The sequence below is a fragment of the Brachyistius frenatus genome, unplaced genomic scaffold (genome assembly GCF_029030835.1).
Source record: "Brachyistius frenatus isolate BFR_SWC_R1_liver_20210118 unplaced genomic scaffold, ASM2903083v1 Contig_18, whole genome shotgun sequence".
Classification (NCBI taxonomy): Eukaryota; Metazoa; Chordata; class Actinopteri; family Embiotocidae; genus Brachyistius; species Brachyistius frenatus.
The window spans coordinates 5798594-5825457 of record NW_027210617.1 but is presented as its reverse complement, the minus strand read 5'-3'; the positions used below and the strand labels follow the sequence as shown (position 1 = coordinate 5825457).

Sequence of the window (26864 nt, the reverse complement as noted above, 5' to 3'; positions counted from 1 at the left end):
GGGGTGTAATTGGGGGTTGGGGGAGCAGGCGTCTAAGGGAGGATGAACCTATTAAAAAGTGATGGCAACAGACAAAACACATACTGAAGCACTGCAATTTAAACTGAACTGGTATTTGTCGTAGTGCGAACCGTTAGCATAGCCTATAGTAGACTGTCTAGTGCACCTTTTACTAACCAAACATTAGTAGTAGTGTGTCCTGTACAGTGTAGGAATAAATATCATTTTAAAATCAGCCATGAGTTTAAACTGTGTTTCAACAGTGTTGTCGCTAGTGCTGTACAGATGGCACAATGGTACAATAGTCACTTCACTGCTGTCTGGCCTACACCCACAGGACAACTGTTACTACATTTCACTCACTTAGTCGTCTCTTTTCTGCTTCTTCAAAGGAAACCGTGACTGAGCCAGTTATTGGACGGACCAATTGGTAGTACAGTTAAAATAAACTATTTATAGATGGGTTATTTCTGCCACCAACATTACCTTTGCTAATAATAAATGGATTGCAGCTTTAATATAAGTTATACTTTTTCTCTTGTATTTATTTTTTGTGTGTATCACGTTGTGAACAGACTATAGCACTGCAGCTGTTGAGTGATGCTGTAACTGACCTCCAGTAGTTGCTTGTGGCTCTTGGCCCATTCAGCTTCTTATCATCTTATGGTGTTTAAAATCTTGCTGCTGTTTCATCATCTTTAGACTAATTGACTCCGTTCTGCTAATTAAATGGCCGGCACTTGTGACGTACATAACACAGTGAATAACCATCTGCTGCTCAGAGAGAGAGACTCACAAAGTTTCCTTTCACCTGGATATTGCTGCCCAATTAATACATTATGTGTTCATGCCTATTTAAATGCTGACCAGCTGGTGTCAAACACAACGCACCCACCAAGTATCAGAAGTACTCGTTATGGAGCATTTGCAGTATTTATAATATTATTATTATACATAACCTATTTTACAGGTGTAGCTGAGGCTAAATTTAAGTACCTTGCATTATTGTTGAGTTGTTTAAGATTGTGCAATGTATCATGTTCATATGTATTGTATTCAACTCCTTACATTTTAATCTGCAAAGTAAGCCGACTGATAACCCTTTACAATATCTAATTTAGCACTGATAAGGATCTCTAACCATTTAATAAACAGTTTATAACACAATAATGTATAGTTGTAGGCAGGAAAAAAAATGACATTTTAAATTGTTAGTGTACAGAATATGCATTTTACTGTATTGTTATCTAAAAACGCTAGCCTCCACTTATGGGTGCCCACTGGAACCACTTGTAGATATTAATAAACACATGCTTATAACTAGATTATAGTGTGTAATAAACAATTTATTAGATATTAATTGTCTGTAAATGCTAACTGGGGGCATTGTTCAATTATAATGTCACCTATTTTCCTCTGAAACTGTGCAGAAAGTAGAAAATGTAGATACTCAACTGCGGTGTAGTTACACTACATTTCACCACTGCTGACAGGACATAATGTGTCAAACATTTGTGTCAAATAGTTTTAATAATTCAATATGCCAATGAGAGAAGCTTTTCACTTTCTTTGTTTTTTTTCCTGAACATCAGAGGTACATAGCAGAAGAAAAACATCCTTCCCAATAACTGTGAAATACATTGACATGAATGGTATTTTTTAATTAAACAGTCTGATTTCCTTCGAGTGACTGACTTCCTAAAATGCTCATCATGGCTCCTTAACTTTTACTCTGACAAATTCAAACCTGCTTGTTTCCCCCTTTGGCTTTACAGAGCAGCTCTCACATCCTATCTTTATTATTACTTTATTTTCTTTAATGCTGTGCTGTGGTATGCAAAAGTCTGGGCACCCATGGCCAATTTTTTTGTTTATTTTTTAAATGAAAAAAAAAAAATACACAAACATACAGAAAGCACAAAAAAATAGCCATTCTTCTTCTTCTTCTTCAAAAAAAGTACATTAACTTGCTTTTTACCTGATTAATTTGAAAGATAGGAAAACTGTAATTGTGGCATCGCGCAAAAGTTTGGGCATTTTTCTAAATCAGTACTCAGAAGGATGGCAGATACGCACAGCTACGCTTTTTGTAGCTAGCTAAGCTAAATAAATATGAGTCTCTTACTTTCTTACAGATTACTTTGAGTTCTGAGACATTTCTGTGTTTTCCTGCACTTTCAGCATGTTTAAGATTTACCCACAGGACTGTGAGCCACTCCGAAAGCTTCAGCTTGCACTTAATGAAGTAGTTAATGATGGGGTTTGCAGAATTTGCCACCCCATGCTTAACAGTTGGCAATGTGTCCTTTTTATCAAATGTGTCTCATGACAGACCTTTGGTGATTGTGACCAGAGATAAATTTTTAAATTCTGAGACTGAGACTCTGAAACTGTCGAGGTTGCACGAAATGTTTTCTCCTGATTACTCTTTCATGTAGACCCTGTTTGTGCAGCATTGATGCATAAACAGGGATGGTGCTCTACCATTTTGCATCAACGCTGCACACTGGCATGGTGCTCTACCCCTCCTCCGTCAGCTCAACCTTCCTACTGCTTGTCTGCAGTTGTATGGGGGGGGAGGGTCTTACCTTTCTGCCCAGCAGGCGTACAGTTTCATCTGAACGTTGTTCTTCCAGGTCTTGTCCTGCAAGCCACAGTTCCCCTTTAACTGCCATTTCTACAATGGTAATCGCAAGCTAGAGGAGCTTTGATACCTTTTTATAGCCTCGCCCTGCTTTGAAGGCATCAATTAGCTTCATTTGAAGATCCTCTTTCAGTTGTTGAATTTTACCACGGGGTTTGGAGTGTCGGAGTATTTATCAAGCTCTGATTTTTTTGCTCTCAATTCCCAATAACAATTCTCGACCTTCATTACAAACTCTTAATGAGTCAATTAAGGCCCCAGCAGCTAACAAAGTTCTAACTTGTCAAGTCGACGGGTGCCCAAACTTTTTATTTTTTTTAATTAAAAAAGTAAGAGGACATTTTTCCTCGTCTTGTCTGCTACTCTGCTAAAGATTTTATTTACTTTTTCCCCTGAAAAAATCAGCACCTAATTTGCCCAGGGGTGACCGCTTCATCTTAGTTCACAGTGGAGTGCCCTCGCTGAGGCCTGCTGCTGAAATGAGCTGTGTTTTTACTTGCAGGGTTGTGTTCAAATACTGGGGGCCCTGGTTGTAGCACTCGGCTGTTAGTGCAGTGGGGAAAAAAAAAAAAAAAGTGAGATCCTACATGATGCAGAGGATGTAAGAGTGGAGGGAATGAAAGAGGCAAAAAGAGAAACGGAGAGTAATGACAGAGAGGTGGAGAGGCTGATGGCAGCGACGGAGGGAGAATTAATAAGGAGAGACAGACAGGAATTGAGTTAAAAGGATGGGGAGGGCCGAGGAGAGGTGTAATGATGGAGAGGTGAAGAGAGAGGCTGATGAGAGATGGAGAGAACGAGGGAGAACAAAGAGAGATGTCACATGTCTTTCATGTCGAGAGGCCTGGAGGAAAGGCAGACATAGAAACACAAAGAGCTACTCGTGTGTGTGTGTGTGTGTGTGTGTGTGTGTGTGTGTGTGTGTGTGTGTGTGTGTGTGTGTGTGTGTGTGTGTGTGCCTGTGTGTGGCTTTAATGTATTTGTTTGTTTTCAGGTCTGTCTACTCCTGTGAAGTATGTCTGCATTTTTACACGTGAAAGGGATTCCAAGATTGCGTATGTTCTTTTTTTATTGTGCTCATGAAAACGTTTTTTTTTTGCCAGTCTGTCCATGAAAGAAAGGAGCGCTAAATACACAGCGGAGGTGAGCTTGACGGGGAGAGGAAGGAGAAAATATACAGAAGATATAACATTCAACAGGGACAAATATACAATGCGAGGGAGCCAAGTATAAAATGGGAAGAGAGAGAGAGTGTGAAACAGAGAGAACATAAACGAGAAAGATGATTGAAACTAAAAGGGGAAAGGGAAGTGTGAGAGTAGAATGTAAGGGACAGTGATACATTAGAAACAGGAGAGGGATAGAGGAGGAAGAGGAAGAGGAGAAAGGGAAAGAAGATTTTTTTTAAAAAGTGAAAGAAAGGATAATTGGCAAGAAAGACGGAAGGTGTTGACAGGAGAGAGTGTGAGAGAATGCACAGGAGGCAGAAGGTGGCAAAGGAGAGACGGGGCAAGAGGGTGACGATGGAGGAGCAGCACACAGCCAGGAAGAGATTGTGTGTAAGGTTTGGTCACGGCGAGGCTTCAAGACAACTTAGTTAAGGATTGGGTCATTTGGGTTTAGAGGAACTGACATTTATTGTTGTCTACCATCCCTCTATCTACTCATCCACCACCGACCTCCTTTCTAAAATGCTTTACGATAGCAATGTTACTCAGTGTTTGCCATTAGTCCTGACAAATGAGTAATAATTCACACAGTCACCATAAAGGCCCTGGGCAGGTAAATGGTAAAGATGCATCACAGTTTTTCTTTCCCCGATACAGTTTTTATACCTCGACTCAGGTTTATTTGGCTTGTACACTTGTATCTTTCTCCTAAATTCAAAATCTGTGTACTTCAGTGCTCATATATTTCAGATTCATTGGAGTCATCTTTATATAAGCAAAAGAGGAAACTGTACATAATGGGGATTATCAGTGTTGGTCACAGCTCTTCTGCTGTTGTTCCTTTTCTTTAAACTAAAACTTGTATACCAAGAATTTCACACAATCTCACAGACTAAAATTTTATATATACTTGGTGGGGAAAAAAAACTGACCTTGCCACTGAAGCGGCAAAATATGTAAGAGCGTGTCACAGCCTGAGGGAAAACCAACGTTACAACACATGAAACTGCACTGAGCTTCTTCAGAGTCAGCCCCCTCTCTTTTGATCTTTATTTGATCTGCCGTATCTTATATGTAATGTTGTACATTATATGTGGGAAAAAAAAGTAAACCTTGTACAGTGCGATCTGGTAATGCTGTAGTTAATTATGTTCCTGGCACTAAAGTGAATTAGAATTTGAATCGAAAGGTACATACATGAATAGAGACAGACAGACAAAGATAGCGAGTGAGTAAAATGAGACGGGAAATAGAAAAATAGACTGAAATGGAGAGCAAAAGAACATCTGACATCTAGAGAATGAAGGAAGAGAATAACTAGAGAGAAGCAAGGGGAGACGGACTGACAGCCTGAGAGATAGAGATTGGAGTGAGAGGGAGGGACTGAATGAGGCGGGGAATAAATGGAGGGAAGAGAGCGATCGAGTGAAAATGAGCAAGAGAATACACGCACAGAGACGCACAGAGACGACGCATGTCTCACTCTCATCAGTCAGAGCGTTGCTCATCCAGCAGCCGAGGATGCTTTTGTCACCATGACGGATCCTCTCTGTCTGTGTGCCGCTCGTCTCCAACACCATTACGGAACATTACTGACACACACAGACGAGAGAGACCCACATATTTAGGAAGGGCAGAGGTGGTAGCACACACGTACAGGTATGTTTATTGTGCTGCGTTCAAATGGACAAAGACACAGAAAACATTCAGACATGAGCTTGACATGTTCGGCATAGAGATGTTGTGATGCTGACCCCCTTTACAGCTCGTATTAACATGTGATATGGACACGTTATCTGTATTACGGCTACAACTAATAATTATTTCCACAATAATCAGTCTACTAATTATTTTGCTTAATTAAGAAATTCATCATTTGGTGGTTAGACTGCAGTAAAACAATGTCCATCAGAGTTTCTTCACACTAAAGCAACTTATTCAGATTGTTTGTTTTGTTTGACCTACAGTTCACAGATAAATCTTCCAAGATATTCATTTCACTAGACGGCTACAAAAACGAGCATAAATGAATGTTTTAGATGCTGCAACTAGTGAACTTTATGGCATTTCTTCTCAAAGTATTAAAATAATTGCTTATTAAAGATATGGTCAATCAATTTAACAGTCAGTTATTGATTAATCAGTTTGATGGTTTAAGCTCTTGGACTTGGATAATGAAATCTGATTACACACGTTTTTATTTCACTTCCTGTGTCCCACGTCAAAGGAGCAAATGCTGCTTAGTGGGCTCCAATTTATTTTCCTCTGCCGAGAGGGCTTGTCTGTGTAGAGGCTGGCAGATAGCAGTAAAAGTAAACTGACTTGTCAACTTGTTTGGAGGATGTTTTCATTAAGAATGAGGCGCCACTGTACACTGACTGTACACCCTGCTCGGATGAGGTCACAAATCTTCCTTTAGATGTGGTTTGGCCAGTGTGATAAAACTCCAGTCACATTATGTTTGGTGTACATTCCTGTGTGTTTTGACTTAGAATATCCAGGCAAAGATTTCATGTTAATACTAAGGTGTCTGTACAGTATTACAAAAATGTGTATACACACACACACACACACACACACACACACAGGCATTGTATAGCAAGCGCTCTCATTATTCTGATACCCTGTAAAGGTGTGAGTCGGCACACGAACACAGATACATTCCCACAGTCGGAAAAACAATGCAGTGTACACACACACACACACACACACACACACACACACACACACACACACACACACACACACACACACACACACACACACACACACACACACAGAGTCGTGTTCATTTGGCTGTTGTGCATTGGCACAAATAGTTCCACTGTAAAAACCCCTGACATTGACAAACACACATGCTTAGACAGGGATTGCAAATAACTCACACCAAGACATAAATATCTCATTACCTATACACACACACACACACACACACACACATTCTCTCTCTCTCCATTTTTTCCCATCTTTTTGTTTTGTCTTTTCTTTCTTTCATTAAAACCACAGTGACAAACAGCAACATATGCGGCTGTGCTGAGCAACAGATGTTCAATGGGAGCTACAAAGTAGGACTGAATGTTAATGTCTGCAGTGAATAAAATGCTAACGAAGCGCTGTCATTTGTGTTTGTCTCCACAGTACTATGAAATGTCCTACGGTCTCAACATTGAGATGCACAAACAGGTAAGAAAGACTGTTTTTGAGTTCTTCACATTGTCAGAGTTTTGCTGTTGTACTTGTAATAAAGCCGCATCCATGGAGACAACTTTTTTTTTTTTTTTTGGGGGGGGAATTCTAAATTCGAAAACTAATTTCCTGCCAAAGGATGGCTGATTTAATAAATTTTAGTCGGGGTCACTGCCCAACACTGAAATACAAGAACTGTCACATGAAAAGAGAAGCTACAGAAACACACAAGAGTGTATTTTGCTTGTTTATGATCCTTGTTGACTAAATGTTTGTGTAGGTTTATGATATGTTTTGTTTGGTTGTTATGAAGCAAAACCATCAATGGCTACAGTAGGTTAGGTGTGAATTTGGGAATTAAAAATAGTGACTGGTACAAATGGTAAACATAGCAATGGTAAATGTAGGTTTTACAGAGCTGGCGATGACAGACTGAGGGTGACTGACATTACATATCGACAACAATTAGCCATCATCGACAGCCTGTGGTATTAAGGTTTGGTGTGTAAAATCAACCAAGTGAAGGAAGGTCAGTGTAAATTGTGTAATTTTCCACTTGTCCTTGATGAGGCCTAGTATTCTTGAATGAGGATATGTATCTGATGAGCAGTGTGTGCTCTCAGGAGCCAGTGACTGCTCGTCACTCCCCCACACTGGCTGCTAATTTGCTGCCGAGGTCACGCTACAGGAAAAGAAGACAGTCAAATTGCCCACAGAAAGACAGGCAGGCAGGCAGATAGCAGATGTGAAACCTGTTCGAGAGTGGTGACAAAGCTCCATGCAGATAGACAGAATTATTATCCAGATGAATGGCATTTCCTTTAAGATAACTGCCTTTGTCTCCCTCTGTCTATATATCCATCTGTCATGCTAACTACTCTCTATGTTTGACATGAGGGGGTTATTTTCTCACATTGTACAATCCCCTCCCAGCACGCCCAGCATACACCTTCAGAAAGCAGCATCTGTAAAACGCCTTCAGATTAAAGCCTGTGCACTTTAACCTCATAATCATTGTGTCATTTAGCTATCAAGGTAATTATAGCACAGAAACATCAAACTCTGGGTTTCCGTCCAAATACTGAGTGCAGTGTACATACTTGATTCAGATCTTCATTTATAATCATTATTCTGCTACAACTTCAAATTATCTCAAATGTTGCGTTTAAAACTGAAATAGCATTATTTGTGCTCTTCATTATTTCAAAAAACAAAATTCAGCTTTGGACTCATGGATCTCAAGATGTGAACCTTGTGCAAATGCAGGAAATTCCAAAGGAAGTTTGTGTTGGAATTGGTGCTTTGGCAAAAAGGGGAAAAAAAAAAGGCACATGTGTGCAAATGAACTTACTGATGGATGGGATAGATTGATTTCTAAACCCCAGAGCAGGCGCAACTTTTGACAGAACAGTAATCAGAAAGAGGGCGAGAGAAACAGACAAAACGAAAGAGGGAGAGCCGGGTGGTGAAAGACACCAGAGTAGCTACCACTCATCTCCTACTGAGAGTTGAACATACATGTTAAAACAATATGTCAAATTTGTATGAAATAGTCTTATGTCTACACCTGTAACTACTGATTGTTTATAATGTCACTTAGCAAAAGGAGGGCATTTTATTGGTCCTCAACAGGGAAATTTTACATTTAGATAACACCTAAAACAAATGAAGCGCTGGCTATCTAAATATATTGTCTTTTGCTTTTCTTGTCATTTAATACAATCCATTTTAAATTTATTTTGGCAAAACTACCAAGCAAAATGCAGTGAAAGTTGTACTTAAATCACAGGAAGAGGAACTATTACTCAGCAGGAAAGCAACAGAGATAAAGAAAGACAGAGGGAGAGAGGGATGGCTGGCAGCAAAGCCAGGCAAAACTGGACTGTCAGCTATTGTCGCCAAAAAGAAGAAATGGACTGTAGTGTTGGCTGCACCTCTGAGAGATGGAGGAAAAAGAGGAGGAGGAGGAGAAGAATAGGTGGGGAGGAGACAGAGGGAGGCCAGCGAAAGGCTGAGTGTGGAAAATAAGAAGCATGAAGGAGAGGAGATGAAAGGGTAGATGGTGAGGATGACAGAAGGAGACCAAAGAGCTGCAGTCAGGCGAATGAAAGTTAAAAAGACGGTATGAAGCAGTCTGGTGTCAGGAACCAGTGAACAAGGTTACAAGAAAAGCCAGCAGGGGGAATATGAGAAAGAGGAAAGGTGTAAAAAAGTATATGTTTGAGCAAAGGGGAGAAAGAGTACACAATGTGGAAAAAGAAAGACATGAATGGTGGTAAAAAGGAATAAGAAAAAATGTGGTTGGAGAATCACAGAGAAATGTGAGTCAGGCAGTAAAAGAGGACTTCATGGATAGAAAAGGAAACACAGAAGCTTAAAGGGACAGAAATAGAATAAAAAGAAGTTACAGAGAGAGTTTTATAGAATAAAAAAGGGAACTGCTTTAAAAAGGACATCCAAAAAGAGATAATGGTAAGAAGTAAGATAGCATAAGATATATATATATATATATATATATATATTTTTTTTTTAAAGGAAGTGGACAAGGACAATAGAATGAGAGGTTGTATAGAAAAGGTGATGCTACAAATGGAGAGGGGACCTAAAAGTGAGTGGGATAGTTTAAAAAAAAGTAGGATCTTTGTGAAAAATTGGGACTGAAGATATGAGTGCAAGAAAAAGAAAGAGAGCATGGTAGAGAAAAAGACAGCTGACAGAGTGAGGGAGATAGAGAGACTGAAAAAAACAAACTGGGAGATGGCAGAGAGCGCTAATGTTGGAAAAAAGTATGAGAGCAGGGATGAGACGGAAAATAGGAGATAGATTAATTGAATGGATGAAAGAGGAGAGGGTAAACAGGAAGGATGGAGTCTTAGAAGAGGCAGATAAAGACCTCATAGAAGAGATGGGGGGGGGGAAGAGATGGAGATGAAAATGAGAGCCAAGAAAAGAAAAGCAATGGAGGGAAAAGGGAAGAACGACGGGGAGGGCAGAAAGACGGAGACATCAAGGGAAGGAGGGGAGCTTTGAGCTGCAGCGAGAAATAATGAATCATGAATAGATTTAACAGTATCTGCTCTTATTTCCTCTCCACCTCCTCCTCTTCCTCCCCCCTCCAGCTTCCTCCTAACATCCTGTCGAGATCGCTGCCATTGCCTCTCCCCTCTCTGTCTCTTTCTGTAGTGCACGCTCTGTCATTATCAGTGGTAGGGCCATCTCATGTCCCGCCATTAATTGAGCTGTAACAGTCATCTCTAGCCTTCCCACCCTTTCTTCAAGCTTCTTGATTTTTTTTTTCTTCCTATCTCTCTCTCTCCCCTCTCTTTAAATTTCCCACATGCTCTTTAACTTCTCTCCTCCTCCCTTTCACTATCTCTCCCTTCTTTTTCTGATTGTATCTAAACAATATGAAGGCACAAAAAAGATAACATCTCCCCCCTCCTCGTCTAAGCTGTATGGATACAGCGACATGCATGCGCATTCACGCACTCACCATCACATTATCTCTCTAGGTTCACTTCCATTATCATATCATATATATATACCAGCTGTATCCTCGGGAGGATGTAGGGAGGCTATAAGGACTTTACACTGCTCTCTGTGGTTGTTCTATATTTATTGATATAGCACTTCTGGGGCCTGGGTTGCTATTGCCTGGATCCCCAGCTATGTGCAGATGCACAACATGTATATTCAGTAACTTTGTAATTCAGCCATATACTGCGGGCTCAGAATAGCTGCCACAGGACACGCATTGAAGCTAGTTTTGTGACGTAGATTGTATATAAAAGTAGACGTAGCTTATGGGACTGAAAAATATGGTCGATGTGGAAGTGCCTTAAACTGAAATACCACCGAGTGATGCTAGGGGTTGACTCCATAGAAGCTCTGGCTCCATAGACTCCCATTCAACTTCTTTCATGAAATACTAAATCAGTGAATTTTTTTTCCACGAGTTATTTTGGTGTTATTTGCAAAAGTCGCTCCTTCTTATTAGTTTCATGGTGGTCCATCTAAAAATAATCCCATCGTTAATTACAAATTTGGCCTCAAAAAGCTGTGTTTTTGGGAGCATGTCTGTTTGATTGACCGGCCTAGGTGCAGTCAGGTTTCTGCTATAGGTGGGCGGGCTGTAGTGTCCTCAGGTTTCTAATCCGATTGAATCAGATCCACTGCTCGGTCCTGCCCATCTTGTCAAATATGGTCACTTCTGGCTCCAAACTGCTCCGAACTAACAAGATGGCAACAGCCAGACTCCAAACTCCAGGCTTCATAACGGCAGTTCACTAAGTGCAGTTCACTAACCAATTTGTGATATCACTGTTGGTTGCCGCTTGTTTTGTATTCACAGTTTATTCCAGCAGCAGGATGATAGGATGATGGCAGGAGTTGATGAGGAACACAAGCTTTGTTAAACTTGTGTTTAGAAAAAGGCAGCAGCAGCCAAAAAGCTCGGGACCAGAATGCACCCTGGGAAAATTTGGAAGGCAACATTGTGTACTTTTTAGGACGTTTAAGGCAGAAGACATTGGTGGTCCAAACTTTTTTTTCTGAAACCTGCCTGAACTTCATGTGTGAAAGTAATACAAAAATAACCCACAAGATAGTCAGACTAAATCTGAATATATACTACGTCTAATTAGACCTGATCCCAAATGTAGTAGACTTGAACGAGCCCAAACACAGAAACACCAATGCTGGCAGCAATTAACAAGCATGTTTATTCAATAAGAATATCAGTGCATACAATTTTTCTATTGCTTCATTGTCTTTGTCTCTCATAAAAAAAAAAAAAAAAATTAATGCTTGCAGTGTGGCATGAAAAAGAGATCCACTCGGTTTTTAGACACACAGATACATCCTGCAGTTGTAAAGTGTCAATTTAGTTTTGCTGCTCTGTGTAATTGGTACACTAGGTTTTGTAACATCACAGAATGTCCATCTTAAGCCTGACCAGAGGTCTAATCAGTCAGTGATTAAAACACCTGTGTGTGTGTGCAGGACCATTAAACCTTTAGCAAACTAAAGTTGTAATGTTCAGTTTCACAGTTAAATGTGCATCTGTAGCAGGATCAGTATCAAAACTATGATGCTTTGTTTTCTGGTATGCTCAAGTGCATGCAGCAGACATCATTTTCCATTACTCAATACCAATACAAAATTTGCACATATTGTATATGACCCTATAATGACAGTTGAACAGAGCTGGCTTATGCTGCTTGGAACTAAGAAATTCATTGCTCTCAACAAAGACTGCATCTTTTAAAGTGACACTAAATTGTAAACGTGTTTGTCTATAGTTTAGTTACAAATGCTAACATAAGTCTTTCCTCTGTTTGGTAGTGCAGTGTGACTCCTGACACGTGCACATAAACTGAACATCCTCCCAGTTTCAGAGGTAATTTGCGATTTCAGCAGTAAGGTCCATTATTTTATTGCTGGGATAGTGTCCCCCTGAAGAAGCCCGGGGCCAGCAGGGAAGTTACTGTGGCAGCATTTCAATAGCTGCTTGTGCAAGTGTTTCTCTAGGAGTGGGCTGGGATCTGACAGTGCATCACAAAAAACAGTCCGATGACTTTAGGGGTTCATTTTTAGACTGCCACTGTACAGTACGTGCATCGTAAGAAATAAACAGCACACATTACACTCTTAAATGTACCTGGAAAGGAAACGGCAAAGCATGAAACACACACAGTATATATTGCATCATGCCGCTGCACTCCTCCTCTACTTTCATTTCACAATCATATCACTGGAAACAGGAAAATCCTGTCTTTTGACACCAATTTGGATGACTTGGTCATCTTAATTCATTATGATTATGCATGTACAATGATTACCGCTTTTAGGTGTGTATAAATGTCTGTCTGATTTATTTAGAAATCAATATCCCAGGGAGGCAAGTAGCAGCCTTTCTGTGTCGAACCTGCATGGTTGACTGCTTGAAATCCATGATGTGCTGCTTTTATAGAGGGTTAAAGATTGAGCTGTGATGTCAATTTTAGGTTGGCTGGTGAAATTCTTGATGTTGGGAAACCGTGGGGTCGAAACAAAGTGAATGTGTTTGCATTTTAGTAGCCTGACAGAACATGATGGTAGGAAACAAGGCTACTGGGCAACAAGGGTAGTTAATCAGGGATTAAACAGCAGGAACCTGGAGGGGACTGTGTAGTTAAAAGCTGGGTCATAGCTGAATTTCCATAATAGTTCATGCTATAAGGTGATAGCCTTCTTGGTTGTTAGTGCATGTGAATTTGCAAAGAAAACAGAGTACTTTAAGATGAGAATAGAGTGCATGTTTTTTTTTTAATGTAAGTACTTAAGTAACTCAAAAATACTGCACAACACACAGTGGACACAATAACCTAATATCCAGTTTGAAAATGTATTAAAAAAAAAAGTACTCTACTTGTACTGTACACATATCACATGTTCACACAGATATCTGCAAATGTTAGCATAGAGATGTTCAAAGAAATACGTACATACATAATGCTTTATTTTGATCATAATCAGAATACCGGATACAGAAGTTCTCTCTCACACACACATATGACAAAAGACTGATCTGTTAAAAAGTATTGATGAGGAAAGAAACAAAAAACAAAAAAGACAGACACTAAATACTTCTCACTGCTCTTTGTTAAAACGAATGACAAACTGTCTTATCGATGAGCGTCATGTTCAGCCTTTACAGCATGATGGTTGTCTTACATTTAGAGAAACGTGCAAATCCTATAAAAAAAAAAATCAGTTTAAGTGAGACTCAGTGAGTCAGACGATCTCATTCAGATTCAGCTGGTGTTAAATTATAATTTTAGTGTGGTAATGCCCTAATTTTGGTGTCCCATTATGTCTTTTACACTGAAGTTACTCTTCCGCTAAGTGTCTTATACTTTGCATTCTTTTTTTTGAGCAATGCAAAGTCCCACTTTTGTTTTTCTACACTTTTTTTTTTTTTTAACCTTGAATGAAACACTGTGCAGTTTGACAGTTATGTCACACATTCTGATCATGAATAAAACTTAGTCAGCAAGTATCCGGACGAAATGGGAATAATACATGCACAGTGTAAATGGCCCAGAGATGAAATTCCTTCAATGTCAGGTATGTTTTTAAATATCCTCCATTAAAATTTGTACAGGCAGAAAGGTGGCCAAGTGGTGAGAGAGAGAGAGCATCACATTAGTGAAAGGTGTCAGGGTGCCCTTGAGCTGGATAGTGGACCCCTATCAGGTTACTAATTTAAAGCCATTTAGGATAATGACAGCATGAGATAAAAGCCTGGAAATTAGCAGCAGAGAATTGGTCAAGCCAAACATAAAACCCAGCATACTGGTTAAATTATTACATTAAATAGCAGAATGCTTGGTAGCCTGGGTTCTCGCAGAAGACAGAGTTTCTCTTTTGGTTCTGAACTTAAGGATGACGCTCAAATATTTACAAGTCTGTGAAGTATACAGTGAAGCTGTAACATTTCAGTAAAGCTTCGACAATATTTACTGCACAATAAAGAGAACTACAGGAAAGAATGCCAGATTCACACAGGATGTTATAAGCAGTCTTTGTATAGAGCCTTTACATACTGTATCAGAATGCGAGATAAAGAGACTGTTCACAGAGCAGGCAGGATATTATAGGAGTCTGTGTTTGATAGTCAGGATGTTCGGCAGCCAGGCTGTTTCCCCTGTGGACTCCTGAGGACAGATGAAGCAGCTGGCTGTCCTTCCTTCCTGCTCCCTCCTTTCATTTCACCACCACACGTGAGGCGGAGGGTGTGGGAGTATGTGTGTTTGTGTGTGTGTGTGTGAGAGAGTGCCTTTTGTGTGACCGAAAATCAGTGAGTGGCCCAGTCTTTTTTTTTTTTTTTTTTAACTCTCTTTTATGTGATAGTTCATGTTCTAAAGCAAACACTTTTTGTTATTTCTAAGGAGCCAATGAATAAACAACTTTGGATTTTTGATTAAGCAGGAAAGAAAAGGGAAAAAGCTGAGGGGGAAAAAAGACAGGAAAGTGAATAGAAAAAAAACTGAGAAAATGAATAAAACAGGGACTGAGGAAGATTAAGAGAGCAGGAGAGGGAGATCACATGAGAGACTGTTTATCTGCTTGTGTTGTGTAAAAAAAAAAAAAAAAAAAAGTGTGTTTGTGTGTGCATGCGCTTATCCTCCCGCCTAATTAGCCCGAGCTGTCTGGTCTTTTTATGCATGTGTTTGTACACATGTGTGCAGTGTATGAGTGCGCATGCATTGGTATATTTGGCTGAAGTTGTGACCTGAATCCTCATCTCATTGGGGAGAGAGTGAAAGAGAATGAGAAAAGGAGAGAGTGCGAGCAAGAGATGCCTTCATTTTCAACTCACCGCCTTGGTTCATAATAGGATTGGCTTCTCTGCCTTTCCCCCCTTTTCTTCCTCAGTCTCACTCTTTCCATCTCCTATGCCTCGTATTTTACTCTCTTTCAGTCCCACCACCCAGTCAGTCCGAAATCCCAGGGTTGTGGTTTGATATATTTTTTTGAAACTTGTTTTATTTAAAGGGATGGTTTAAAATGAGACTGCATATGTGGGTCATCTAGAACAGGCTTTGGGGAGGTCAAATGACTTTGTGCCTGTGTGTTTATGGTGTGTTTGCACTCTCTCCGATCAGTGGTGTATGCACTCCCTCTTTTCACATGTTGTAGTGTGTGTGTCTGTCTTTGATGTCTCTCCCTCTCTTTCCTTCTTTCACTCCCTCTTCAAACCGAGTGTGTATGCCTTTGTATACATGTGTAACAGAGCTCATTTGTGAATAATGAGGCATGAAGAGAGAGGGTGTGTGATATAACCCTTTAGAAATGATATAGAATATAAGCGAAAGAATAACAGTGGAAAAAAGAGAGGAAGATGAGATGAGAGAGAGAAACGACTGATTAAATTCCCTGGGAGCTAGCCTTTTAGCGTAATAGCTTTGTCACTCAGAGGAGATTGGAGTAGCTTCAGAGACTGTAGTGTGTGTGTGTGTGAGAGAGAGTGAGTGTGTGAGAGAGAGAGAGACATGTGTACATGTATGTGAAAGTTACTGCAGGTGCTACCATGATCTGTGGCTGATGTTTTAATTGGAACAAATAGGTCTCCAGTACAAAATCTATTGCTGTCTGAAAGGACACTCCTGAAGATAACAGGACTGTGTTCAATTTTGAAATGATTAGATAGTAAATTTCATTTATAGTTGGATGTTTATATCTACAGGAAAAATGTTTTTTAGCCATGCTAACAGCACTGTCCATCTGCCAGTCATCACATTTGTGAATATGGATAAAATATCTCAACAATAATTAGACGTAATTTGATGGAATTAGGTATCTTGCAGGATGATTCTTTATCTTTTTGTCTAGCACCCGTGTTTTGTCAGATACTTACCTGTAGAGTTAATCCCATCAGTTTAAAATGTAGTTTTTATACAGCTAAAGTATAAAATCTCATTTAATCTAAGATCATTTCCAAACATTAACATGTCAGCATGCGGATGTTAACTTTCAGCATAAAGCATAGTGTTGACGACGTACTGAATTACAATGCTGCTAAGCATGGCTGTAGAGTCTTAGGTTTTGTTAGGTTAAAGATGATGAAAAAGTGCCTCAGGAGCGATTACAATAATGACGTCTGTCACTATAGGTAAGCCCGTTATGTATGGGGTGTGTTACTCACCAGTGAAGGCAAATGAAATGTCATCTTGATATACGTACAGAGTGTGACCGTGCAGCAGGGGTGCTCAGTGTTATCCTAGATAATACCACCTGGACCCGTGGTGTGATTTGTGCTGCAGTAAGCAAGCAGCTGAACTTAGCAACAGGAGAAAGCTGCAGCGACAGCTGATTTCAGTGAGGACCTCTCTTTAGTTTATGGAGTTTCATCCGAGGTGGAAGCTTTTTTGGGGGGGTTTTTGAATCTATTTTCTCCAAGAAAGTTTCCGGTTGGTCAAATTTTACGTCCGATACTAATACGTTTAACTGCGTGGCACCGCATCCCAGTGGAGGCAGGTCCGCGTGATTACTGATGTGGACAAAAATGAGATGTTACAGCAGGCAGACTGTGTTGGCCCAATTCAAGCACTGCCTGTGGCAGTAAAGCAGATATGAGTGACTGTGTTGTCCTGCACCATAGTGTGCACGTTGAAGATTCTCTCAGACACAAACAACAATGAGATGTATCATAACAACAACAACATTCATTCATGTTCGTGTGTGTGTGTCAGTGCTCAGCTTTGAATGTTTTAATGCATTCATGCTGTGCAGCCAGCTTTGCTACCCTGGCTACTTTGTGTCTGATTGCATTGCGGACGACATGAGTTTGAAGCCGTATGCAGTCTGTTAATGCAAGCTGGTGAGCTGGCACAGTGTGAATATGACTAATGGCTGAGTGTATAATAGTCAGCAAGAGAGAGAGAGATCTAGAAAACTATCAAACTGCAGTCCCAACAGTGAGGCACAGATTCCGTATCTCATTGTATTTCCATCCCTGAGTGTGTGTGTGTGTGCGCGTGGGCGTTGGTGTTCAGCATGTGTAAATTACAGAAGCATGTGTTGGCACCACGCATCTTTGTTCTTACATCCATATATGTGTGTTTGTGCGAGTCCATGTTTCTATCCATGTTGGACCTGTGTGTGTGTGTGTGTGAGAGGGAGAGAGTTGAAGTGAGCTGTCTGTCTGTATTTTTCATTCTAAATGTTTCTGCTGCCTGGTCCGCTGCCTATCTTGTATTGGTTCTGCACTGAAGGTTGAATCTGTGTGTGTGTGTGTGTGTGTGTGTGTGTGTGTGTGTGTGTGTGCGCGCGCGCGTGCGTGCGCGCGCTTGTTGGGCTCATGCTGGGAGGTTGCTTGCTCTGCACACAGCTGTGTATGTGTGCTCTATTCTGCTTTGTTTGGATTGGTTTTCTGTGTGTGGCTGTATACGTGTGCGAAGTTGTGAGGGTGTGTGTGTGTGTGCCTTTTAGTGTTTTTATGAATGTGTGTGTGTGTGTGTGTGTGTATGTTGCTGCTGGTGTGTGCTTTGCTGCTCTCCTTTCCACTCTCTCTCTTTCTCTGTTTCCCTTCCTCTCCTTCCAGAATAGAGGGGCCATCAATCAGAGGCAAGGGGGATAGAGGAAGGGAGGGAGGCGAGGAGGAGGCGGCGAAGGGGAGGAGAGGAGTTGGCTCAGCGCCAGGGAAGAGGAGCTGGCACTCTGCCCAGAGGAGAGAGAGAGAGAGAGCCTAGAGAGGAAAAAACAAGACTGAGCAAGAAAAGAGAGGGAGGGTAGCTGGGGAAGCAGGGCAGAGAGATGGAGAGAGAAATGAGAGAGAATGAGAAAGAGGGCAGAGAGAGAGCAAAAGTGCAAGGCCAAGTGCACTGAGGGAAAATAGATCTAGAGGACACAGAGAAAGAAAGAGGGAGACACTGTAGGAGTGGAAAAATGAAGCAGCAGAATAAAGAAAGAAGAAGGCTGATTGCATGGAGAAAAAGAGGGAAAAAGGCAGGAGGTGGGGGTGCTGAAAGAGAGGAAGCAGGAATGGTTGTTCTCATTGAACTGCTCTGTGTCTGCAACCCCAATCAGTGGGTGATTAGTGCGTCACGGCTCCAAATATTTACCTTAAGCAGTTCACAGAGGTGAGAGCAGCCTCAATTAGAGGGCAGGGGACAGAGATAAACTCTGTGTTGTGTGTGTGTGAGATATGTACACACCCACCGACTCTTTAAAATAAGTGAGGGTATTGTGCAGCTGTATGCACAAAATACCAGTTCCTATAGGATGTACAGTAGTAAGGCTGTCAAAAATCACTTCATAGCATGTTCACTTCTTTTCCTAAAAAGAAAAAGCTTTTTAGATGTAATTGTTAAAGTAACTAAACACCACAGCTGTCTGCGAAGATGCAAAATGATGCTAATGCATACTCCACAATATACAGTTTCATATCACATAACGAAAATGAGAAAATACTCACAATTGAGAAGCAGAAATTAAAAAATATTCAACAGGTAATCAGTTATTATTTTCCCTAATTATTGCTGTTAATCAAATAATTAATAAATCGACCAGTTGTTTTTGCTCTATTTGAGTGTTGAAGCGACTTCGGACACAGCTGCGACTGCTATTGCAACGGGTTAGTTGATGTCGATTTTGAAGCATTATAACATACTCACTTCCAAGATTGTACAAATCTTCGCACAGATATTTCACATTTTGAGGCATTTATTTGTAGCTTTGACAACTTGAGAAAAGAACAACAGTAAAATAAGTTTTAAAGCTCCAATAGGCAAAATTATTGATTAATTTTGACAATTCAAAATTCAAATTTTTATAATAATGGGTCTGTGAGCACCGTCCCTTTGTTTAGTGATAAAAAAAAATGTTGGTTACGAGAGGCTGAGTGGAGCGCAGAGAGAGGTGGAGAGTTTTGGAGTGTGTTAACTTGCCTATTGCTGCTTTAGTTTTGGATTCCCAACACTGTGAGCCACCAGTCATACAAAGTGCAAGGGGCAGAGCCTCAGCACTCTTCTTGTCACCACAAAACCATTTTGTAAAACCTTTTTTTTTTTTTCCAATCAAGGGAAAGTTGACTTGGTATGCGTTGTGTTTTTTGTTAACATCATGTATGAATTCCCTCTGTGGATTGCGTTCGCTTTAAGGTTGCCTGATCTCCTCTGCATTTGGAGGTTGAATGCTTTGCCCAATGGTTGCTTCTTTTAGCCAACCTGCATCCAAAGATTCGAACCACCAACTATTCCAGTTCCAAGCAGAGAAGACGTGTGAGGAATAGGAACAGAACAGGAGCTTGGAGAGATGGCAGAGATTTTTGTTGAGAGCAATTAGTGTGAGTAGAGGGGTATCACTCACACACACACACACACACACACACACACACACACACACACACACACACACACACACACACACACACACACACACACACACACACACACACACACACACACACACACACACACACACACACACACACACACACACACACACACACACACACACACACACGAAGCTGGCGTGCTCAGCCATAGTGGGACTCGGAGGCTGGCACAGCTGGCAGTGCCAGAGCACACTGGGCACCATCTTCCTCCTCCCGTGCCAATCTCAACCCACGCTCATCACATTCAAATTCACCGAGCTTTATTGGCAAGATGAACGCGGTCACTGTTGCTCGGCGTCATGCTGGGAGACCAAACACAATGCTGATCTTTCACAGGGAAGTGGCTTCCCCGTTGTTCCAGTTCAAGTTTGCTCTAATGTCAAGAGTGAAAAGTGTGCGAGGAAGAAACTTGAGTTTGTTTTCTGTCGATTCATCCCTCCATTTGAGTTTGTCTGGTCTTCATTAGAAAGGTATTACATATGAGCCTCCATATATCACGTTTTACCTCTTACCAGCTTGCCAATATGCTGCAGTTACACAACACAGGACGCCTTGTCATTGGAAGAAAACGATCCTGCTCCAATAACACCTCGTCCCTATGGGACAAGCTTTGTCAGATTCTTTGTCAGATTCTGCCTCACTATTTAAAGGCAACAATCAGTCTGTGATGACTTATTTTGTGAAGGTTATCATTTTCTTTTTTAGAATGCCCACTGCCTCATCTACCCACCTGTCTCGAATGTTTCTACTTTAGTTAGTAATTTTCTACATTTCCCAGAATGCCTTTTGACAGCCTTTGCAGAACAGGCAGCAATGTGTTGCATTTGAGCTGTGGGTTAAACATGTGGGTGGAGAGAGCAGCAGCAATAGTGATAGCAATTGCAAAGTAAGTGCAGGAGAATTAGTTTTTTTTTTCCAGTCAAACACTGAGAATTACACCTCTTACGCAAAGCAAAACTTTTGTCTCTGCATTCTGGTCCACTGAGTCGAATGTCGGTGTGGGAACTGCCCCGTTGCCTCTTTTTCACCTTCCTCCTGACAGACAGGTGAATGCAGGTGCAAAAAATCGGGCAATAGGAAGAATTTATTGCTGTGACACCAATGACCTTCACTGTATGTTTGAATTCGAAGTATGTTTTCCTTCATGGCGTCACATCATCTACTGCTGGCCACTTACTACAAAAATACTGTAGAATCTAAAAAAAAAATCTCACTTCTGGTCTAGAAAATGTTGTCTTTTCTTTTAGCACACGTTCCCATCTGCAGCAGCTACTTGTATTTAAGCTGTTTACTTTGTGTCGTTCCTTACAATTCAGATACAGCTCTTGTGCTTTGCCGTGATATAACCAGTGTTTTTCCATCCGTAATCGCGTGTTTGGGAACACAAACGGCACACTCACTCATAAGCCCCATTCACACACAAACATATACTGGATCTATTCTCATTACTGTGTGCAGTGTGGTTTTTGTTGCATATCTGCATCAGTTTGTGGAAATTCATCACAAAGATACACAAATTATAGTCAGTTGTAGTGGCTTGGTTAATGGTTAATAAATGCAAAATTAAATTTTTTGATCGTATCTATGTTTGAAATGTACTCGTATTAAAACCACTCAAAGGGTCCATACTGTCCCAGTTATTGTCCTCTGTGCTTTATTCTTATTTGTACACTTTCACTGTATAATACAGTAGACTGGAGCACATGGTACTCTACAGGGAAATGTTTTTATAGCTACAGCTACACAACTTTTCTGAACATTTTTACAGACAAAAGAGCTGAAGTCAAAAGAATTCTTATACAAGAGGAAAAACACGAGGTGAATACACCCCTTTTGATAGGCTTCAACTTCACTGCTCTGTTTTCTCAAAGTTGAACTCATTTATTCAACTCTCTTCTTCTGCTAAACTGCAGAGATCTCTTCTTACTGGCTGTCATTCAGTCTGTCGCTCCTCGTGAACATTTGAAATAAATCAGTGGAGTGTGTCGTTGGCAGTCTTCTGGTTTTTCAAGTAGTCTCTGGAGAGTTGGAGTATTATATTATTATATCCATCTCTTGTGGTTTGCAGGTGGACTTTAGTCGACTTGACCACGAGATATCAAATCAGTGCAGAAAGCGGCTGTCTGCATTGGTATAGGTATTTAATATTTTGAAACGTATAATAGTGTCATACTGTCTGTTATCTTTTACACATCGCAGGTTGGATTATTATGCAGCAACAAGGCACAGTGATCATATAAATGCCTTGCTGGTTGTAATTATCATCCTGTCAATGATCTGACGAGATGGCAAGTCTGAGCATATTGCCACCACTGTGTGTGTGTGTGTGTGTGTTTGTGTATGTGATATGTACACTCCCTCTAATGTGTGTGTTTGTGTGCATGCACCTGTGTGCGTGCGTGCGTGTGTCCCTCAGGCTCTGACAGGCTGATATTCACCACAGCCTCTGGAACAGACTGTCCTTGTCCTGTGATTCACTTCTTCTTCCCTGTCTTCATTGCTTTCTCATCCCCCAATTTCCCTCCCTCCATCTATTTTTTTGTTATGAAGAATATTTTGGGGCATTTTTTGCTCTTCTAATTGAAAAGTTGTTATGTACTTTTTTCTCCCTCACCTATATTTTATCTCTGTTTCATGCAAAGCCTCACTCTGTGTCTCTATCTGTTTCCATGCCAGTTGGCAGAGTAACTGCCCTCAGGTGTTTATTGACCAGCCCCCTCTTTCTCCCTTTGTATCTGCCCATCCATTCATCCCTCCATCCGGCCAGTCTTTGCCAGTACTCCCTGGTGGCTGTGCTTTGGCCAGGCTGTGGAATGAGACCGTGGTGTGTTGTTTCTGACACCTGGCTTGGACCGCTTCAGCCCAGTTCACTTTTATTCAGTTGTAAAACCCATTGGTTGATTGGTGTCTTTCGCTCATAACACGTTCAGACTGTGGCATGGTACCTTCCTATAGTATAATAGGTTGTCAAAACCCAAAACGTTTCTCCCAAATGAAACACTGAAGTGGATGTTAATCTTAGCATATCTAATATTAGTTTATTACGCAGGTAAATACCTGATTGTAATACTGTATGTGGCTGAAATCAATAATCAATTAGTTAATCAATATCAGATTTAGAACTGGTCACTTGGAAATCCATTAGTTAATTAACCCATCATTTCAGTGCTTGTTTGAGTAAATTTATTTAGTTCCTGGATAACATTTAGTTGTCAAAGCGGATCTTTTCTCCTTTGTAACGCAGAATGTATTTTTTTTTAAATCATTCAAGTTTTCCACCAAAATGTCATTTTTCGTGCCGTTTATTTCTGCTCTACTCTTTCATCTTCTGTTATATCCAGTTAAGTTTATTTGTATAGCTTTCGATCAGAGGTATTGACTCCCCTTAGAAACAGTAAATGAAAGCAGCTCGGTAGAGCAGCCATGTTCGGGTCACTTCTGCCAGAGTCTATTCGGTTCAGACATACGGTCCAGCATCAGTCCTGTCAGACTGGCTTTTTGCAGGCCAAATCTGAGCAGGGTCATCTGAATTGATCTGTGGGCTGAGCACAACCTGTTGTTTGGTAGGAGGCAATCTGGTGTATTTGCAGAGAATATAACTGGAGGAGGAGAATTAATTCAGACTGACTGAAGGATTTAAGTGAATGAAAGTATACCCTGTATTTAAAGAGTTTAACAGTTTGTCACAAATCAACAGTCAGCAGTTGGTTACCTTTTGTTGTGAAGTTGTTGGGTTTTTTTGTACAGTAAGACAGTGTAAAACCTCTATCAGGGTTGAGTAATTTGCAGATAAAATTTTCCAGATTGTGACATTTGTTTGGCAGATAAGAGAACCTTTCCCAATCCTAACACTTGAACTTCAGATATATTTGTTAAAGGAGACATTTAACCTGTTAACAAAGCTAACATGGCCAGCTCGTGCACCATTGTTAGGTTCTGTTGGCCTCATTATCAGTGTCAAGAATGACTATGTAGGCTGCCATCATGGGAGGGATTTGTTTTATTTCCAGCTGCAATCTAGTGGAACACAATGGAGCAAAGCAGGATAAAGTACAGTCAAGCAGACTCAGAAAAAAAACATACCACTTGAACACAGGAAGGTGATTGCCCTGGGTTTAATGTAGTAACAGTTTCACATTGGAAACAGTCACAATAATATATATCCAATTGATTTTTCCCAACACATACAGACAAACTTGGTGCCTGAATACACAAATCCACAGAGGAGCTTAGGCGCAATCACCTACACACATGTGCATACATTGACACGCGCATGATGTGATGAGGCTGTGCCTGTCCTTGGGACAGAGCTGTGTGTGTCTGGTGATAGCTTGTTTATGAATTCATGATGAGAGTGGCTGTAACTGACAGGCTGGCTGATTTTGTGTGTGTGTTTGAGCCTTTGTATGATGGTGCATGCAGCCCTGTCAGTCACTGCGCTGCCTGCCGTTTCCTTGTTTGCTGTCTTCCTCTCTTCCTCACCAATATCTTCAAGTGCCAGGAACATGTGTTAGTGAGGATGGGGTGATACAGAGAGAAAGCGAGGAAAGGAAGGTAGAAGGAGGGAAAACTGAAAAAAATGTGACGACCGTCTGTGGGAAAGTGTGACAGGAAAGTAGCAAAGAAAAAAATACATGAGAGCGACTGATGTTATAGAGGCAGAAAAAGGGAAGTTGAGGGAAAGGAGGGAGGATAAATTATAATGAGAGAAAGGAAATATAGAAAAATAGAAAGATGGAAGAAAACCAGACAAAGCAAGGGAGGGGAGATGAGATGAGAGAGAGAGCAGGAAGAGCAATGGGAGGAAGAGGATGAATAGGGTAATAATGGCTCAGTGTGAGAGCTGTTGTAGAAAAAGAGAGAACGGCTGAGTGAAGAAGAGAACAAAATGAGGCTGAGGGCACTCAGACAGATAGAATTAGACACACCGCAGAGGTTCAGTGTGTTTGTATGTGCGCAGGAGAGACACGGCCAGAGTGTGTGCTTTTGTTTTTATGTGTTTGTGTGTGTGTGCGCTGGTATTGTGTTGTCACTCTGAAGATGGGTGCTTTTGCAATGTGTGTGAGTGAAGAATCAAAGAGAGAGATGGTATTCACTATTTCCAGACAAAGAAAAAGTTTTTTTTTTTGGTTTAATTTACAGAGTTTTAGGTAAATGGACAAATGTGGTGACACAGAAAATGCGTGGCTGTGACAGAGGGATAGTTTCAGAGAGAAATTCTCCGAGGTTGTTTTTGCTCTTTGTGAATGTGTGCTTGTTCGCTCATATGTTTCTGCGTGTTTGAGAGTAAGAGTGAGAGAGACAGAGGAAGGCTGAAATGGGTACGAGTGTGTGAGGCTGAGCTAAATGAGAGTACGAAGATACTAAAAGACTAGATGATGACTGGAGCTCTAATGCTGCCTCCACCCTTCCACCTCTGCCGTTCACCTCCACATTTTTCCTCCCTCGGTCTCATGGAGTCGTCAGAACTCACTGTTCTCACTGTCAGAACTCCTCGCTCATTAGGAAGATGTTCAAATGCAAGGAGGGCTTAATGTGCTGTAAAGGTGTATCATACACTCTGTGTTCATTGTGTTCTTTATGATCTTACAATATGCAACATGATTATTCAGTATATCCCCTTCTCTCTCCTTCTGTCTCTCTCTCATTCCCTCTTTTCATCACAGGCGGAGATTGTCAAGCGTCTCAGTGCCATCTGTGCTCAGATCATCCCTTTTCTCTCTCAAGAGGTAAGTGTCACTGCTGCCAGACACACTTTCACATATACGCAAAATATGCACACACACAAACGGAAGACACCCCAGGCCTGTCAATCAAAAAATTTTGAATATATATATACATGTGTGTAGCAGAGCACGTGTGTGAAATATTCCACGAGTATGCATATTGATAATTGCAGAGCTTATTTACTTTCAGCATTCTCTTGTCAGTCACCTCAGAAGGGTTGATCCCGTTTATTGCAACCTCTGTGTTTATGACCCCAGGAAAGGACAAATCAATCAACACATCTAGATTGTATATTCGGTAAACAAAACTATTTTCTAATTATGAATTGATAAATGAAACCAAATGTGTGCATTCAGTTAGATATTGCACATTGGTGAAAATGTCCTGAAGAAAAAAAACACTGTTTTGATGGCAAAGTTTTGGCACATCATAAAAGTCAGGGCTCACATCAATCAGCTCACCAAACAAAACTCTCATCACCTATTGTGTCATGGCCTCGAACTGTGTATATATTTCTGACATTTTCATCCTAATTTACCAGTGTTATAATTTACATTACTGGTTTATGATCACAGCAAGTTTTCTGATTTGAAAGGACTTCCATTGTCAGCTTATGGTCAGCTGCTCTTTGTGTCACTAAAAATGTTATCTTATTTTGTGAACATGTTTTTACCTCCATATGCTACTTTTGTGGTCTTATTGGTTTTATTCTAAATGATCAATTCATGGGCAAAAGTTTCTGGTAATAGACAAATTCACACAGTTGTCCTTAGAGCCAACTTTTCACAAGAAAAGCTCTGTGACTTTAAGAGATATAAATTATATTGTTTTCAAAACATTTCGATCAATTAAATACAGACATCCCCTACAAGTGCCCTTATATCGTTCAGCAACATTACCACTCGTTCTGTGTGTGTTTTGCTTCCATTTTTCGCTCGTTAAAGCTATATTTTAATTTATATCTTCTTAGTGTACCCTAAATAAATAAAAGGAGCAGAATTATTGTTGTTGAATACGATGATGTGTTCTTGCTCTGACTTGGGGCAAAATAGCGAACTGGCTAAAAGAGCGTGAACCCTTACATTAGCTTTATTCCACTGTGTAAGTGTGTTTTAAGTGTGTGAGTTTACTGTGCATGGGTTTTACCCGACTGGATTGTGTAGATACCAGCCTGCAGACGCAAGTGTGAGCGTGCACTGATGAGCGTGCCACCTAGAGACAGCAAGGTCACAGCTCTGTCGGTTCAATCAATATTGAC

General features: G+C 40.7%; 1 protein-coding gene across 1 annotated transcript in view; it reads left to right on the top strand.

Annotated features, from left to right (window-relative positions):
- The window catches only part of tle2b (TLE family member 2, transcriptional corepressor b), a 73352-nt gene that overhangs the window by 23511 nt on the left and 22977 nt on the right, over window positions 1–26864 (top strand). The window contains exons 4-5 of the mRNA XM_069695099.1: window positions 6952–6996; window positions 25546–25608. Coding sequence (XP_069551200.1) covers window positions 6952–6996; window positions 25546–25608 — 108 coding nt within the window. The remainder of the gene's footprint in view (window positions 1–6951; window positions 6997–25545; window positions 25609–26864) is intronic.